The 18,624-nt window shown below is 40.6% G+C and overlaps 1 protein-coding gene and 2 long non-coding RNA genes across 3 annotated transcripts; 1 reads left to right on the top strand and 2 right to left on the bottom strand.

Annotated features, from left to right (window-relative positions):
* Positions 1-3,842: 3,842 nt before the first annotated feature.
* On the bottom strand, positions 3,843-4,851 carry LOC121696063. Its single transcript, XR_006026231.1, has 2 exons — positions 4,717-4,851; positions 3,843-4,539 (listed from the first exon to the last, which is right to left on the bottom strand). It is a non-coding gene; the product is annotated as an uncharacterized LOC121696063 (long non-coding RNA).
* Positions 4,396-5,315, top strand: LOC121696064. Its single transcript, XR_006026232.1, has 3 exons — positions 4,396-4,511; positions 4,776-4,928; positions 5,193-5,315. It is a non-coding gene; the product is annotated as an uncharacterized LOC121696064 (long non-coding RNA).
* Positions 5,316-8,261: 2,946 nt separating this feature from the next.
* On the bottom strand, positions 8,262-18,402 carry LOC121696194. Its single transcript, XM_042077540.1, has 6 exons — positions 18,383-18,402; positions 16,778-16,843; positions 15,556-16,218; positions 9,675-11,877; positions 8,447-8,852; positions 8,262-8,265 (listed from the first exon to the last, which is right to left on the bottom strand). The coding sequence occupies exons 2-6, from the start codon at positions 16,841-16,843 to the stop codon at positions 8,262-8,264; spliced, it is 3,342 nt and encodes a 1,113-aa protein (XP_041933474.1). The 5' UTR covers positions 18,383-18,402.
* Between the last annotated feature and the right edge of the window lie 222 nt (positions 18,403-18,624).

Raw genomic sequence — 18,624 nt, forward strand, 5'->3', positions numbered from 1 at the left:
ACCCTATGACGTCATTTTCCGCCATGATGGATTTTCCGCCATTTTGAATTTCATCAAAATCACTTAAAACGTATCAGAGGTCACACATTTTGTCCGATCGACACCAAACTTCATAGATATCATCTACAGACCATGCCTCATTAATGCATTGCTTTTTGTCTTCGGAACTAAAACCGTTCGCGCGTAACAGCCAATCGAAATTTGCGGCGAAGCCGCCAAACAGGAAGTGAGCTCATATCTCAGCAACCCATTGATCTATCATAACCAAACTTATTCCATGGACTCAAGACCCAATCAGGGGGACGCTCAAGAAATTTGGTGACCTTTGACCTCTAGGGGGCGCTGTAATTAAGAAACATGCCTTTTGGCCTGTAGCAGCAGTTGTGCTTAGAATTAAAACCCACTAGTGGTGTCTGGTACTACTGTTGAAGGTCCTTAGGCCGACCCAAGCCAACTTGTGATGTCATCCTAATTGATTCGGCCGCCATATTGGATTAAATCAAAAACACAAAAAAGTTTTGGCAGGTCACAAATTTCATCTGTTCCTCACCAAAATTGGCAGAGACCATCTTCAGACCATGCCTGATGAGTGCATTGCTTTCTGGAACAATTGACAGAAGCTTTGGCCTGTACCAGCCAATCAAAATTTGCGGCGAAGCCGCCAAACAGGAAGTGATTTCATATCTCCGCAACGCTTTCATGTATCAAAACCAAACTTAGTACATGTACCTCAGACCACATCGGGAGGACGCTCAAGAAATTTGGTGACATTTGACCTCTAGGGGGCTCCGTAATTGACAAAAATGCATTTTGGCCAGTAGTTGCTGATGCGCATTATTTTGCAATAGAAGTCAATGGCAGCCCATAGAACCGTCTGGTAAAAAGTTATACAATTTGGCACACTAATTAGGGACAGTCCAATAATTCATTTCACCAAGTTTCATGCCGGCACCTCCAGCGCTCTAGCGCCACCAACAGGCCAAAGTTGGACGTGCGTTCACACACGTAACTTTTGACCTGTTGATCCGATTTTGAAAAATGAGGTACCGTTGGAATCCTTGGACCAAGCCGAGTTCAACGCACCCTATGACGTCATTTTCCGCCATGATGTATTTTCCGCCATTTTGGATTTCATCAAAATCACTTAAAACGTATCAGAGGTCACACATTTTGTCCGATCGACACCAAACTTCATAGATATCATCTACAGACCATGCCTCATTAATGCATTGCTTTTTGTCTTCGGAACTAAAACCGTTCGTGCGTAACAGCCAATCGAAATTTGCGGCGAAGCCGCCAAACAGGAAGTGAGCTCATATCTCAGCAACCCTGCCATGTATCATAACCAAACTTACTACATGGATTCATCACCCCAATAGGAGGACACTCAAAAACTTTGGTGATCTATGATTTGTAGGGGGTGCTGCAATTAGCAATATTGCATTTTGATCTATAGTTGCTGATGTGTTTTATCGATCTTTTATTTTTTGATGTGAAACTGATGACAACATGTTCCATCCAGTTCATTCTAATGCGTGCGTGCAAGGGCGGGGCGTGCCAGGACGGGGTGGGACGGGCAGGGATGATTAGGTGGGGGGCTGGCTGGCGGAGGCAGTGACAATACTCAGCCCTGTTTCAGCCCTACAAAATCAAGTATGTTTTCATATTAAACTTGTTGAAAGTGTTGATGGCGGGTATCTGCTGAATTCAATCTTGTCACCGTGGCTACTCCGGCCTATACTGCTTGGCCCCCTCATTGCTGCTTGCAGCTATATTTGGGGGCCAAGCAGCGAAGCTGCGAAGGCACCCATTGTGTTTGTTAGTTTTCTTATTATTATTGGGGGCCAAGCAGCGAAGCTGCGAAGCCCCATTGTTTTTCTATGATTTCTTATTATTATTATTATTTAACATCTTTCTTCCGCCATGGGAGTCTATGGCAGCCCATAGAACCGTCTGGTAAAAAGTTGTGAAATTTGGCACACCGATTGGGGACAGGCCCATGATTAATTTCACCAAGTTTCATGCCGGCACCTCGAGGGCTCTAGCGCCACCAACAGGCCAAAGTTGGACGTGCGTTCACGCACATAACTTTTGACCTGTTGATCCGATTTTGAAAAATGAGGTACCGTTGGAATCCTTGGACCAAGCTGAGTTCAACGCACCCTATGACGTCATTTTCCGCCATGATGGATTTTCCGCCATTTTGGATTTCATCAAAATCGCTTAAAACGTATCAGAGGTCACAAATTTTGTCCGATCGACACCAAACTTCACAGATATCATCTACAGTCCATGCCTCATTAATGCATTGCTTTTTGTCTCCGGAAATAAAACCGTTCGCGCGTAACAGCCAATCGAAATTTGCGGCGAAGCCGCCAAACAGGAAGTGAGCTCATATCTCAGCAACCCATTGAACTATCATAACCAAACTTAGTCCATGGTCTCAGGACCCAATCAGGGGGACGCTCAAGAAATTTGGTGACCTTTGACCTCTAGGGGGCGCTGTAATTAAGAAACATGCCTTTTGGCCTGTAGCAGCAGTTGTGCTTAGAATTGAAACCCACTAGTGGTGTCTGCTACTACTGTTGAAGGTCCTTAGGCCGACCCAAGCCAACTTGTGATGTCATCGTAATTGATTCGGCCGCCATATTGGATTTAATCAAAAACACGAACAAGTTTTCACAGTTCACAAATTTCATCTGATTTTCACCAAAATTGGCACAGACCATCCTCAGACCATGCCTTATCACTGCCTTATCACTGCCAATTTTCTGGAATTATTGACAAAAGCATCCGCCCGTAACAGCCAATTGAAATCGGTGGCGAAGCCGCCAAACAGGAAGTGAGCTCATATCTCAGCAACCCTTTCATGTATCATATCCAAACTTAGTAGATAGACTCATGATCCCATTAGGGAAATGCTCAAAAAATGTGGTGACCTTTGAACACTAGGGGGCATTTTGGCCTGTAGCTGCAATGTGTATTATTTCGCCATGGAAGTCTATGGCAGCCCATAGGACCGTCTGGTACAAAGTTGTAAAATTTGGCACACTGTTTGGGCATAGCTCCATGATTAATTTCACCAAGTTTTATGTTGACACCTTGAACGCTCTAGCGCCACCATCAGGTCAAAGTTGGACACGCGTTCACGCACTTAACTTTTGACCTATCCTTTCCGCCATATTCGATTTTAGCAGAAGTGAAACTAAACTGTCACAGGTCACACATTTGAAGCATTTGACCATTGAAATCAGCGGTAAAACCGCCAAACAGTAAGTGAGCTCATATCTCTGCAACACTTTAATGCATCAATACCAAACTTACTACGCAGACTCGGGATCCCATTTTGAGGTGGCACATGACATTTGGTGACCTTTGACCTCAAGGGTGCGCTACAAGTAGCAAAAATACACACATACATTTTGGCTTGTAATTGTTGATGTGTTTGTATTTAAAACTCACTAGCTGTGTAATAATATTGAACAACACGTGACAATGTTTGACATCAATGTCATTTTTATTCATAACAGTTCATGTATAAGGATGTAAAAATTGACATGTTTAAGTTCATTAATTTAAAAAAGTCACTGAATAATCAAAGTCTTTTTTTACTAAAGAAAGATAAGGCACAAAGTATGTGTACTTTATTAATAACACTTTGATTATAGCATAACTAGTGGTATGTAATTAAATCCTTCACATTTAGCTTAGTTAATCTCTAAGTGTGGTTATTCGGTTACATTTCAGGCTATTTATGGACTGAAAGTCATTATTGCAGTCATTGATAATCTGCTACAACTCTGGTAGACAGAACAACTAACCTCCTGGATAGTATGATATGATGAATTATTGTATCAAATGTATTGTAAGAAAAAGAAAGTTCCATACAAAACAATGACAAAACAAAAAACAAACATGCCCAAAATAGTAAAAAATAAAACTGACAAAATGCAAAAACATATATAAATACTTGACCACACAAGTGCAAAACATGAAGTCGTTAAATCCCCAACTATTTCTAATTCACTTGTATTACTAAATGGGCCTATACCAATCTACAGGACAAAGTCAATCTTTTAACCGGTAGTCAGTAGATGGCCACATCTACAGCTCATTGCCCTTTATAATACTGTCTGGTAGTGCTGTTGTAGATGGCCAAGATCAGCTACATGAACCTCAGCAGGTCCCAAGGCTGATGAGGGTTCATGAGCCTAAACAGGCTCTGACTGTTACAAGTAACCGCTATTAGTCGCAAGGCTGGTGGAGGTCCATGACCCTGAACAGGCTCTTTGACAAGTACAAGTCCCTCTGCACCACCACAACCACCAATGAAAAAGGAGGGGTCTCAACAGGCTCTCCGTCTGGTAGTTCGATAGGTTGTGTGGCTGGCAGATGAGCGGATGAGCCTCAGCAGTCCTCGCCATTGGTGTGTCCCAGGGAACAGACGCATGGACAATCTCTGTGCATACCTGTGGCAGTGGCCACACCTCAGCTCTGAAGTCTCTCAGCAGGTATTCTTTGAGACTTGGTAAACATTATCTGTAAAGTAGTTTTAGAGCACATGTAAATTTACAGTAAAAGTATACATTATTTTGTTGCACAGGTGTTAGAAAGCAAAATGTCTATTCATTAATAGTGTATAAAATGTACATCCTACTAAATATGCATAAACATTTAGATTGCATCTTTTGGCAAAAGAAAAACACGGATACTTACATAACCTTAATATAAGATCTTGATAGGCTGCATTGCTAGAGGATGTCTGTGATTCTCAGCAGGCCCTGTGATTGGTGCAGGTCCCTTGCAAGGCTGCATTCCTGGACAATGTCCATTGTCCTCAGCAGGCCCTGTGTCTGGTGCAGTTCACTCGGAAGGCTGCATGGCTGGCAGATGTCTGCCATCCGCAGCAGGCTCTGTGACTGGTGCAGGTCCCTTGCAAGGCTACATTCCTGGACAATGTCCATTGTCCTCAGCAGGCCCTATGTCTGGTGCAGTTCACTCGGAAGGCTGCATGGCTGGCAGATGTCTGCCATCCGCAGCAGGCTCTGTGACTGGTGCAGTTCTTTGGGAAGGCTACGTTGCTGGCGGATGTCCGTGGTCCGCAGCAGGCCCTGTGTCTGGTGCAGGTCACTCGAAAGGCTGTGTTGCTGGCGGTTGTTTGTCATTCGCAGCAGGCTCTGTGACTGGTGCAGTTTATTGGGAAGGCTGCGTTGCTGGCGGATATCTGTGATCCGCAGCAGGACTGGTGCAGGTCACTCGGAAGGCTGTGGGGCTGGCTGATGTCCGTGATCCTCGGTAGAACTGGTGTAGGACACTCGGAAGGCTCTGAGGCTGGTGGATGGTTGTGATCCTCAGCAGGCTCTTTGACTGGTGCAGGTGACGCAAAAGGCTGCATTGCTGGTGAATGTCCGTGATTCGCAGCTGGACTGGTGCAGGTCACTCGGAAGGCTCTGAGGCTGATGGATGTCCGTGATCCTCAGCAGTACTGGTGCAGGTCACTCGGAAGGCTGTGTTACTGTTACTGTGTCCGTAATCCTCAGCATGCCCTGTGTCTGGTGCAGGTCACTCGAAAGGCTACGTTGCTGGGCCTTGGCCAACATTTTCTGTATGGTTATTTGACAGCAGATGTACATTTACAATAAAAGTCACCATGCTATTGTTACACAGGTAAAATAAACCAACATGTCTTTTAAAGTTTACATCCTGTCAAAAGTGCATGAATCAGAATTAGGATGTCTGTCTTGGAAAAAATGTACAGTTATATATATCATAAAATGGATACTCACATAATGTCAATATGTCAGGAGAGCATGACGGCATTTCCGACTCCAAACCTCTGTAGTGGTTGGTTCAGTTTTGTCTTACAAAATAGGACTTCTTGCACTCCATATTCAGTCTATTGTTTTGTGGTGGTTAATTGTACAGATCCAGCAGTGAAATTTAGCAATATGTTAGTGAACAGATTCCATATGCCAATATGAAATGAAATTCATAGAGCATAAGTAACTTTTCTGATATAATATCAATAACTCTTCCTACTTTTTCCTTCTTTGTAATTATCCATGCCAAAACATACTTCACAATAATTGATAATAACATAACAAAACAAAACAAAATAAAAATAGTTCATTCAATGTATCAACAAGTAAAGTAGGCCTAACATGTTACACACCATCTAAATTAGTCTGTGGTGTGATAACAAAATACTTATAGTACAGTCGCAGCTAAAACAAATCAGTCCCACACAACAGAACAGAACACAAAAGAACAGCCTAATACAAAATCAGGCCCAAATGGAAAACGAACAACGCATCACACAGGCAGAAAAAATAAAACTTAAACCATTAAATATGTCTTATTTCAAGTAGTTGTACAGGACTAATGGCTGAAAATTGTCCTGGGTTGATTAAGTAGCCAACTGAATTGTCCTCACCCAATCTAAAACTTAGAAACAAAAATAAACTTTCTTCTCTGAATTCTTCATGTCAAAACATAGCATTTTTACATAAACAAAATATTTATCTAGTCTGTCAATATTTGAAACAGATTTGTAAATAAAATAATCAACTGATACATATTTTAACTACTTTAACAATGCAATTTACTTTGATTCACCATGTGTATTAGACCCTGTTTACAGAACTGCATACCAAGTGGACAGTGCTGAATATGTAAATGACTGCTAACATGTATTTTCATCACTCAGACAAAAATGGTAAGGTGTTTTCCTTCTACTATGTAAAGCGACCTTGGATTTGAGAAAGGCGCTATATACAGTAAAATAAACATATTATTATTATTATTATTATTATTATTATTATTATTCAGTTCAATTGGTATGAAAGATACACAGTGCTAAGACGCCACTTGTCAGTCTCGTAGACATAGAAATCATTGCTGAAAATGGCTGTATAGTCCGACACAGGAATAATGGCTGTTGCTGCTGGGTTTTTTTTTTTTTAATCCAAATGGTATTCTTCTGACTGTGTCCTCTGAATTTCCCCCTTTACACATCACCTATCTACTCACATGCTTGTCTCAGCAGACTGCATTGCTGTCCATGGCTTTCATGTCCTTCAACTGCCCTGGTGCTGGTGGCAACTTCACCAAACAGAATGTCCTTGGAGATTCTGCCCTTTTCCAAGAAATAGTGGTGTTGCAGCGAGATGAGGCTGGGCCTCTGACCTGTGTCAGCTTAAAAGGAACAGAACTGATCCCACAGTAAATGACAAGAGTTTGTCTGTAATCAGCACTATCTCAAGTGATCTTCATGGTATCATGATTTTACTGTACCAAAGCATTTGTCAGCATGACCCCAATAAGGGTGAACCAGGTACACTTTTTGTGTCACACAACTGTTGAAAACTGTAGCTTAGCTGCAAATTGGTGGTGATTTGGACACCTTCGATATGCATGATAAACAGCAATGGCATGACTGTCCACTTGGTATAATTCATAAAAATGTTGAACAAAAAAGTTCCCTGTATGGGGGCCATTTTCCAAAAGAAGTTGCACTTAAGATTTGTTTTCTTTGTTTGTTTTCACCATTCTTACATAATCTCAAGACAATTCATTCATACATATGAATACATTTATTCTTTCACTTCATTGAAGATTTCAGGTATTGTTGTCCTTTAACTCAGTGTTGCAATAATAATACCAGTCTTCAACTGACTGTGATAACTGTGGCAAATAATATGGTTAATTTTATTTTACTGTTATCCTTTTTTTTGTACACTAAAATTGAACTGCTGTGTTTGCTGTTATTGACTGTTATCGTCTTAACTGTAATTCACTGATAATGTTAAGGTTTTACAATAACGGTAAAGATAAAATCATTCAATAGAGTGATATGTCTGTCCATTAATTAAAACTTTAATTTGAACTCTTTTTAGCATTTAAAGCATTACGCATAACTTGGTGTAATGGTGGTGTAATGTAACCAAAATGAAATAATTTGACAAACATTGACAAGACATAGTCTAAAATGCTTTAGACAATTAAGGAATGAAAAATTAGTTGCCTAGATAATAAATCAACTGTATAGCTTCCTGATATTTACATATTCATCTGTATATCTTTACCGTTATTTGCAACTTCTTTTGGAAAATGGCCCCCATACCCCTCCCATCCCTTGCAAGGACCGTCCAGTGTTATGCTCTCTCCTTGCCACCACCCACCCACCCAAACCCCACTTAGCGGACGGAATATGAAGTGAACTCATAATGACGTCATGTGTAACATAGCCAGAACATAAATGCCTACCTATTCAAAGACAAATATTATTAATCACAGAAAACATTACAACAGTGAGATCAGTATCGCTTCATGAAAACTGTAGTATGTCTGCACAACTTCAACAACAACATCTTCTGTGCCTTTAATGTAGACATGATCTATTAATGTACCTTTTTCAGTTGTAGCTGCTTGCACATGTTGAGTGTACCCATGCTGTTCCAGTAACTTGAGAATTGTAGACGATACAAAGATATCCTCATTGAAGTCTCCCATGATGAGTTTCCTCCCTGGATGCTTCTCAAGTTCAAAGATGACCTGTAATATCTGTTCTCGAAACATGTCAATCTTATACGAGCTGGGCCTGTACAACACAGCAGCAATCAAATTTGCATGAGGTATTTCAAAATACAGACATTCCAAATTGCATCTTTCTGGAATTGACACCTGCACATCAATGTTTTCTGAACAATACACACCAACTCCACCTCTTTGTTGTTGTTTCAGCGCTGCAAAGGCTGGCTCGGATTCATCGTAACAGTTTCCTCTCGGATTGTGTTTGAAGACGTATCCTGGAAGTTGTGGCTCTTCTTCAGTGTCTACATTGAGCCACGTCTCTGTTAAGCAAATACAGTCAGCATTCATGAGGGCTTTATGGGATTGAACATCCTGAATGTGAGCATTCAAACTCTGCACATTGTGAAGTGCTACTGTGCACACAGGGTTCATGTTGGATGAAACAGACATTCCAAAGTTAAACTCAGGCAAGCTTTTCATAGCCGAATCTACTTTGTTATCACAAAATATGGCAGATTCTTTGAAGTCCTTAATTATCAGCCCACCAAGAGTTCTCACACGACTCAATGCAACATATGCTTGCCCTGGAGCAAAGATCTTCTTGAGTGATACAACAGCCCTTTCAACAGTAAGCCCTTGACATTTATGTACAGTTACTGACCAGGCCAGGCTAATCGGCAGTTGCCTTCGTACTCCACCATTATTAGCCACTTGTTCCTCTTGCACTTCCACTATTGTTGAATGTTCGGAAACCCTTTTTGCTTTTGACCTCTGGATCTTTCCTACATTAGGGTCTTCAAACTCCACGTGGATAGCTGCAGGCATGTCATCCTCTTGTTGACTCTGAATGATTTCCACGACTGTGCCACATGCTCCGTTGACAAGGCCATCAGACACATCTATGTTTTTCTTCAACATGACCCTTGCTCCAACACCCAACGAAACACATTTAGGCAAGCAAGAGTTGAAAACTTTTGTGTGAAAGCCAACTTTCCGTTCCATTCTTCCAGTTTTGGGATTTCGGACAAAGTCTTGAGCACGTATGCTGATTGCGTCTGGGCAGGTCTCTTGCAGTCTCTTCACGTTATATTCATCAACCTCTGCATTTGTAGCATACACATGAATGTCTGTAGATTCCTCACCAGTTTCACGCTGCCTCAGTGTGAGAACATCACAGTCGGTGAGAGGTTCGTTCTTTTTACGGACTCTGAGACGATTAAGCATTTCCGCAAATGCTGCATTTTCTTGTCTAACAACTTTAGTCAGTTCTGCAACCTCAAAGTTGTTGTCCCACAGGTTGGCTCCTTTGTTTTCAGCAAAAAGAGGCGTGCCTTTCACGGGCTTGAGTTGGAAAAAATCACCCACACAAATCAGGGAAACTTTTGCAAACAAGGAATAATCCCCAGTCTGCTTGATTTGACGCAGTCTACCATGAATGTAGGCCAAAAGACGGTGGTCGACCATGGACACTTCATCAATGATCAGAATTTGCAAGCTGCCCATTTTGGTTCGCAAAGAATTGACTTTCTCATCACCTAGTGGTTGATATGGCAGTTTGACATTTGCACCGATGGAGAATGTATTGTGAATTGTTGCAGCGCCAATGTTATATGCAGCCACTCCTGTAGGTGCTGTTAGAAGCACAGTGAGGTCCTCAGGATTTTCAGCAATCTGTGACAACAGCCGTGTAGATTCGTAATGTATCGCTTTGATTAAATGGCTTTTCCCCGTTCCTGCTCCACCAGTAATGAATAATCGCAACGGTTCAGGATTTTGTCCAAACAGTTTCTGCAAACACCACTTACGAACAGCATAGAATATGGCAGACTGTTCTTCATTTAATGATCGCAATAAATGCAATGCATCCTGTCTGGGCATTGACACATGATTTGTTTCCAAAGTGCATGTAGTCTGTGGGTTTGCTGTCAGGTCAGGAATGAGTTTGTCATCATCATCACCTTCATCATCTACAACTTTTTCTTTCATCAGATCCAAACAACGAAGACGCTCCCTTTCTGTTTCAGGACATATTTGAGCCCAGGCATCTTCCAAATCAATTTTGTCTTCCAGCAGCTGTTTAGCTCTGTCAATCTCATCACTTTCTTTTTCAAATAAAGCTTTGTTGGTATCCACAATCGACTGCACTCTTTGAACATCAACACCACATTTCACTGCACCATTTTTATAGAAATGTTCATATGTATCAAACTGGGGCGGTTTGAGGTGACAGTCTTCATAGTAAGGCAGAAACAGTTGCAGCAACGAATGGAAGTACTTTTCAGGGTTTTTTGTGGGAGAAAATCTGGGATACCTCACGACAGCAGGTTCAGTTCGGGTCCTTCGTTTCACAAAACCACAATTGTTGTTGAGCTGTATAATGTCATGTGAATCTTTTTCAGTCGGAACCTGTGACTTTGATAGAACTCTGTATTCAGAACAAAAACTGGCCAGGCATATATCCTCAAATTGTTCATTCTGGGGTCTGCTCTTATATCTCTCAATCACATTGCGCATCCAAATGCTGCTTTCATCATTACACTGTTGGAATTGGGCTTTATTTTGAAGTACATGCAGAGGTAAACTCATCCTAACAGGATTATCACCAACTGGAATGAACTGTACGTCACGAGAGCATTCTTTCAAGTGCATGTGTGTTAATCGATACACTGCCTCTTGGGCTGAAACTTCTCTGTTGTGTAGGTATACACTTCCAAGCTGTTTGAATGCTGCTTTTGCATCAAGGTTGCCATTCATTGACTCGTCTTGGGCACGTTGTAAGAGCAAACCCATTTCTTGTTCTGCTTTTGTGATGTACGACAGTATGTAGACCACAACTGAAAAGGCATCTGTGACATACTGGATATCCATATTGCCTTGCCAAGCACGGAGTAAGTCTTTGTTGTACTGGTTCACCCAAATGTCTCCAGGATTTCGTTTAAGGACAATGCTTTTCTTTTTGGAACATATGTTGTACGCCTTTTCAAACAAACCTTGATCTATCCCAAGAGACTCAAAAAATGCATCAGCTGTATCAAAATTCATGTCAGGCATGGTCAACGCAGTTTTAACATTCTTTATTATTGCACTAGCACTTGCATTGTCATCATTGCCATTCAAGTCCTCACAGTTACCGCCTCTTGTGATGAAAGTACAGCTTGATGGTGGCCGTGGGAAGTTGAACCTGCACACTGTGTTTTTCTTGCGGCAAGTCTTAGAGTGTCTTGTGCTGTGCCTCTGTACGCTGCTCACAACCTCATAAAGCTCTGCATCTGTTTCTGGTGGAATCTCACAAGTGATATATGTATCTATGAACTGTGCCACTTCATCATCACTCTCTTTATCAATCTTGGGAGCATTTTCAACCCAAAAGAGACAGTGGACATGAGGAGAACCACGTTGTTGAAATTCAACACGATAAAAGTAGTCCTTTATTTTCCCTATGGGTTCTGCTGGCGACATGATTACATCACGGAGAAAGCAATGCCATCTGTGATCAAACATTCTTGCCGCTGTCACAGGGTTTCGACGTATGAGTCCACATTTGTCAGACCAGTCAAGATCGTCAACAGACATTTGTTTACCTTCTATTCTTAGAATAGAGTTTAGCATTTCAGGCCATCTCAAATCTGCAGAGCTAAAAGATGCAAAGAACGTGGGTATGGAGAGTTGTCTTATCATGGCAAATAAATCTTTCTGAACTGACATCCAGTATGGAGGTGTGCCACGAATTCCTCGTAAGAACTTGTATCCTTCGTCATTGCGCAATATTTTACCCAACGACTCTGAGTTCAACAACATGTCTGGTGATGCGTCTTTCAGAGAGGAGTTGCCGCCACCTTTGCGTAATGCCACTGATACACCAGATACAACTTGATGCACCTCTGATATGTATTGTGCGTAAAAAATGAAGTCTGTGTTCTGTGCAAAACGCCCATCTGCATTCAGAATGCGTGTATTCAGGTACCGTGACAGAGTTATTTTGGACTCTCTTTCATCATGGAATGTAGGTCCACCAGATGGATACAAAACAGGGAAACATTTTGCCTCGTTGGTTTTATCGGACAGCAACCTCACTGGACTGTTACCTTCACCTGGTGCCACATTAAGTATATCCTGAAAATTCTGATCAATGATCTCTGAACCCAGATCGACAGGTTGTAATGATGTATCTGACAAAAGCCCATTCTGGTCTTTGATATAAGTCACATCTTCCTCTGCTTGCTCTTCAGGAACATTGTCATCATCACTGTTAGCAGGTGTTTCCTGTTTGGTACTTTCCTCATGCTGGTCAGTGCCATTCAGAGAGTTTACCCATTCGTCATTCATAGTCACATCACCGTACCATTTATTGTTTGCCATCAAATACCTCAGTGCATTTCTGACACGATCAGTGTGGACATACATGTACTCGTAATGACCTTTATACGTCAACTTGCGTTTCAGTTTCACTCTTATCATCTTGTCATCACATTCATTTCTTGGGAGTATATTTGTCACACCTGCGTTATTAACTGGAACAGAGACGCAAGGACCATGGCAAGCTCTCTGGCGGCCTCGAGGTAAACACAACAGCTTCATGAAGGGAATGTGACGTGCAACGAGATGTTGTTCCAAAGAGTTCAGACATTTAAGTTCCGCTGGAATATCATCCAAATGCATGTTGTTGGTAACACTCTCTTCGGGAAGTTTTCCTCCAAGTATTTTACGATGACATGTATGGCAAATCCATAATTTGCTTGATGGACTATCAGACAAATGACATTTCTGATCACATTCAACATCACACACATGTAAATATTGCAATGTCATGCATCTATTAGCCAATGCAGCCACTTCTGCTCCTTTTCTTTCATAGCAATGTCTTTTACACTCAACCACTTGCTTCCTGAAGAGTAAACGGTGACATACTGAGCATACATATTCAGGACCACAGCTGACCTCCTGACGAAAATGATCAATAGCTAGGCCAATGTCTTCCTGTTTCTTCTGCCATATTAAACAACTCTCACGACTTCTTTTGATTTTATTTATACGGATGTTTTCATTTTCTTGATACTTCCTCTTGTTATGCTCTTTAATTTTGTTCTGGAATCCAATGTTTTTCTTGTATTTCATATGACTGTAATCACGGACAAGTCTCTGAAATTTGATGTTTGTTTTATATTTAACTTTAGAATAATCACGGACAGCATTCTGATGTTTCTGGTTTCTCCTGTATTTGTCCTTAGAATAAGCACGGACAGCATTCTGATGTTTCTGGTTTCTCCTGTATTTGTCCTTAGAATAAGCACGGACAGCATTCTGATGTTTCTGATTTCTCCTGTATTTGTCTTTGGAATACTCTCGTACATTTGCTTGAAAATCTGTATTTTCCTTATATTTCTTTTGAAAATAAACACTTCGGAATTTCTGAAATTTTGGATTAGTTTGATATTTTCTCTGAAAACGCTGAAGCACGAATTTCCTAAAGTCCAGATTTGTTCTGTATTTCTTTAGAAAATAGTCACGAGAGCACTGGCGCTTAGTCTGTTTGGCAAGCTCATCTTTCTGGTACTTATCTTTGACATATTGAACTTTTCTCTGTCTGTAATCATTATCATTTTGATATCGTTGGCGGTCTTTCTTTGCTTTCACATTTTCTGATTCATCGTTCAACTTTCTCTTTCGTGTTGACCTCAAGTTGTCATCAATCTTGACTGGCTGGCATGTTCCTGCACAAGGCCTTCCTGCATCATTGTGTTGTACACATTCAACAACTTCATAATGATTGCCAGTGTGATTTAAATAGATGCAATTATCTCTACATGTCTGAGAGTCTATAGGTCTGTGCATATTCCATCTTCCATCATTGAAAGTAAATATAGTTGTTTGCAATAAGTCAGCAGCAGCAAAAATATCAATCTCTTTTGCCCATGAACCACAGTAGTAGATTCTTGATTTACTCACATAGTCCTGCACAGATGTGTATTCTTCCCTCAGATATGTTTCAAATTTGGCGCTGTTTCTCTGAAGGTGTTTCACGACAGCCCGTCTTATTTTCAAATGCTTGTCTTCATTGTGACAAATGCTTAAGGCTAGGCTACGGTAAAAGCAATTCCCGTCAGGTTTTATGCTTCTTATCTTACAGGGACATCCCATGTCATCGAGATCAGTGGTTGCCATTAGGCCTAAATCAACATTTTCATTTTGAAGATCTAAACATGTGCACAGTGCATCCTGGTCATGACGAGTTAAAGGTTTAAAAACCTGTTTGTGAAATCTTACATCACTTATAATGACATCATCAGTTGCCTGCAGATTACGCTTTAAAGACTGTTTGTGTGTTTCTACATTGACAAGAATGACATCGTCTGTTGTACTTTCATTGAATGACTGCTTATCCTGTTTGGTCTCTGGTTTCTTTACATTACACTCACAGCTTCTGTTTTCGTCCTTTGATGCACGATCTCTGTTCAGAGTTACGCCAAATTCATGTACATACAGAGGTCTGCAAACGTTTTGTTTAACATCCTTACCGGGCACTCCTTTCAAAACATCACTGTAGTGTGTTCTGTTGCTTACATTGGAACGGGCATTTGAGTCTCGTTTTGTCTGCAACTGTTCTGTGCAATTTGTGGCATTTCCTACAACCTTTGGTGGCTTATGCAACCCACTTACAAATTCCTGCCGTTGGTACACTTTAGGCCTACCTTTCACAGCATCACTGTAGAGCGGACAGCAGTTAGCAGAGCTCGTTGTGCAGCTGGATGAGTCAGTCATCTGGGTGGTAGCATGAGTTACTGCTGTGACTCCAGTTACCTCAAACCGTGGTGTGCTTACGCCAAAAGATCGCGCAAAGTCGTAAACAAATGTGACCAGGGAGTGTATAGAGCTGAAGTATGCAACACAACTTGTCCTCTCACCTTTCTGGTTGACGTTCCTGTTTGCATGTGAATCAACAAAGGCAAACCTTGCTCCTGCATTCACTACAGCACACGTGTTAGCACAAATAGTTAACAAACAAGCATCATTGCTAAACAGTGCCCGCTGCAGTGCTACATCAAAAGGCATGGCAACATCACGCAAAGCATGGTCATAGTCATCAACGTGAATAAATCCAGTGTAAGATTCAGCAAAGTTTATTGCAAAATCACAATTCCACACTTCATATTGCCTAGGTAATTCAGACACAGCAATGTAACCCCTTCCATGGTCTCTTATTTTACCCTGTGCGCTCATTGACCTGTATAGAACAGTTCCCTTAATCAAAACATCATCAAGATCTCCAGTTTCCCAGCTCCACACGTTCTTCATCTTGGACTTCAAAACAGCAGTCAAGCTGATGGCACCACACTGCTTGTTGCGCACATTTCCAAACCGTAGATGGCCTTGATGAAAAGACCCCATCAGCACAGATCTCTCTGGGAAGTCAACAGATTCATTCAAAGAACAACAATCAGTAGCATTATTGTCATGGCACATATTCAGAGAGTTGGTAGAGTTTGTTTGAGAGTTGGTAGAGTTTGCTTGTATTGCGTCCGAAGACTGTAACTGGCATTGTAACTGGCATTGTAACTGGCATTGTAACTGGCAGTCCGAAGACTGTATAGCGTCCGAAGACTGTGTGTGGGCTTTTTTACGAGGACGCCCAACCTCGTCACAGGAGACCAAGTCAACCTGCGCCACCGGGGACCTCTTGCTCGGCACCTGTAACACAGAAAACCCATCATAAGGTTACCAAGTCTAACATATCATACTACTTTAATAATTTCATCATTAAAGCAACTAATATACTCATACTTTCAGAACAGTAATGTATATATATTTAGATCATAAATATTCAGCAACTTCTTAAAAGGAAATATGGCGAGTTTTCACATAGGTCTCCGTTTCTCATGGGTCACTGAGTACTGTTGGTATGAAACAAAGTCAAAACAATCAGTTTTTCCTAGCTCGAGTTGCTACAATCAGCAGCTACCGGTAAAAACAAACGTTTTCATTTCTTGTACCGACAATACTTGGTCACCTTGAGAAACGTAGATCTATGTAAGAACTCGCTGGATTTCTCCTTTAAATTAGACATGCAGCACATCCTTCATTAAAATCAAATACATTCAAAATGTAAGCGGCATATTTCAAGCAAACATAAAAACTACTGTAAATAAGAATTGGGAGAAACATATCAAATGTGTCCAACATTACATGTTTCCTATTAAACACACAATCATAATACATCAGGACAGATAGTTAAGCTCAACAGCCTGACCTCAGTGGACCTCAAGTCAGCCTGTCTCTTCTTGGCCGCCCTGGACCGCTTGCTAGGAGGCGCCATCTGAAAAACACACAGAAAACACATCAGAAATCTCATACAGTTACACTGAAATATTTTTATCAGTTCTGTTGAACGCAGGCTTGTGCACAATTTCGAATTTTAGAATGGGCCTACATTCAATTAATGAATTGGAATTTGAATTGAATTGGCCCCACCCCACAGGATGTTGAATTTGAATTGGAATGACAGGAAGTGGAATTCAATTCATGGCAACACACAACAGGACAAATGTGTTGAATCTCACATACATTCAGTTTTGGGAAGGTTAGTTTGGAAATGTAATTGGTTACTGTTGTCAATTATAAGTTGTGTGTTTGTTGCGATCATATCTGACATATATTGTGAAACTTCATTGTTAAACACTACCTTTAAATTATGCATATGAATTTCTTTGAATTTCAATTCTACTTCCTAATTTAGGAGTCATTCTCAATTCAATTCTGAATTTTGCACAAGCCTGGTCGAACAGGCAATAACAATGTACATATTTACATCATAAGGACTCTAAATTCTCAACTTAAGACATGGTTTAAATTAAGTAGAATAGAAGACTAAGTACATTCAAAAGTTCAACTATACAACAATTAAAAACATGAGCAAAGCATACTGAAAGCAAAAAATACAAAATATTTTCTCAGATAAAGAATCAAGCTTAGAATCAGATGTTTAACATGTCTCACAATAAAATCCTACACACAATAATTACTACTTACATAGTCTGCAAAACACTGACCAGATGTTCAAACATTTTAAATAGTTGACAAGTGATTCGACACCTTGTTTTTCAATTATGTCACAAGTGCAAATTACAGTCACCTCACACAGCCTTGAACTGTCGTTGACACCTTGGTGGCAATGCCTAAGAGCCAGTGCTGTGTCAAATTAGCCTGCCCTGCAAGTTCTACTACGGCGCAAGTAGTTTCAGTAGAAGTACTCTAGATTTTGCTTTCTCAATGTACAATATTTCATATCTAATATTTATCAATCAAAACGCTAACCTAAAAACAAACAAACAAAATAAAAATAAACATTCAGGTGTCAACCTATCCCACCTCAGTGCTGTTCCTGAACATGAACATTGAATAGTGGTGGCTCAGTAACACCATTTAGCTTACATCCTTAAACAGAACAGCGCCAAATTTATCAGAAATACTATCAATTTGTGCTACAGCATCTCTCCACAACCTACAATTTTGCTTCTTTGACTTCATGTGCAAGGGTAGCCCACACTGCATTCATCAAAAGGGGTGATATGTCACTTTATAGCTATTATTAATCTGCAAAACGAATTGACATCTGGAGGATTGCTACATACCACTAGGCACATACACACAAGTACCATGAAATGGAACCTGTTGCACACATTTACAGCTACAGAGTTAGGCATGCACATTCTTGACCTAAAGTACAAGGCATATGAGACATAAATAAAACTAATGTATCAGTCAATGCAGCATAAAAGTTTCTAAATTTCCCTAGAAGTTGTACTGTTTATGTGATAGTATGCAACATAAAAGCCCTGAAACTTTTAACACTTACCTTTAGTATGTCAAAAAGCAATCCAAAATCTGGAAAACATTTAATATATATATAGGTTATGAAAGATACAAACTTAGCATTTACAATGACAGATAATGTACTTTAAACTTACAAACGTGTGGTTTGGCTTGTAACCTTTCTTAAAATCTACCAATGAATTCTTCCAATGTATACATAAACAGGCTTGACACATTCAGTTAACATGAAAACTAGCAGAATTGTTAAATTGGTATTCACCCCTT

The sequence above is a fragment of the Alosa sapidissima genome, chromosome 21 (assembly GCF_018492685.1).
Source record: "Alosa sapidissima isolate fAloSap1 chromosome 21, fAloSap1.pri, whole genome shotgun sequence".
In the NCBI taxonomy this organism is placed as follows: Eukaryota; Metazoa; Chordata; class Actinopteri; order Clupeiformes; family Clupeidae; genus Alosa; species Alosa sapidissima.

Excerpts from the sequence above, each read along its gene's own strand:
- LOC121696194 (XM_042077540.1), bottom strand. The coding sequence starts at position 16,843 with ATGGCGCCTCCTAGCAAGCGGTCCAGGGCGGCCAAGAAGAGACAGGCT. Across the intron at positions 11,878-15,555 it reads TTGATGTAGCACTGCAGCGG|ATTGATAAAGAGAGTGATGA; the intron begins GCACTGTTTAGC and ends AATGCTCCCAAG. Across the intron at positions 8,853-9,674 it reads ACTGAGGCAGCGTGAAACTG|AGACGTGGCTCAATGTAGAC; the intron begins GTGAGGAATCTA and ends TTTGCTTAACAG.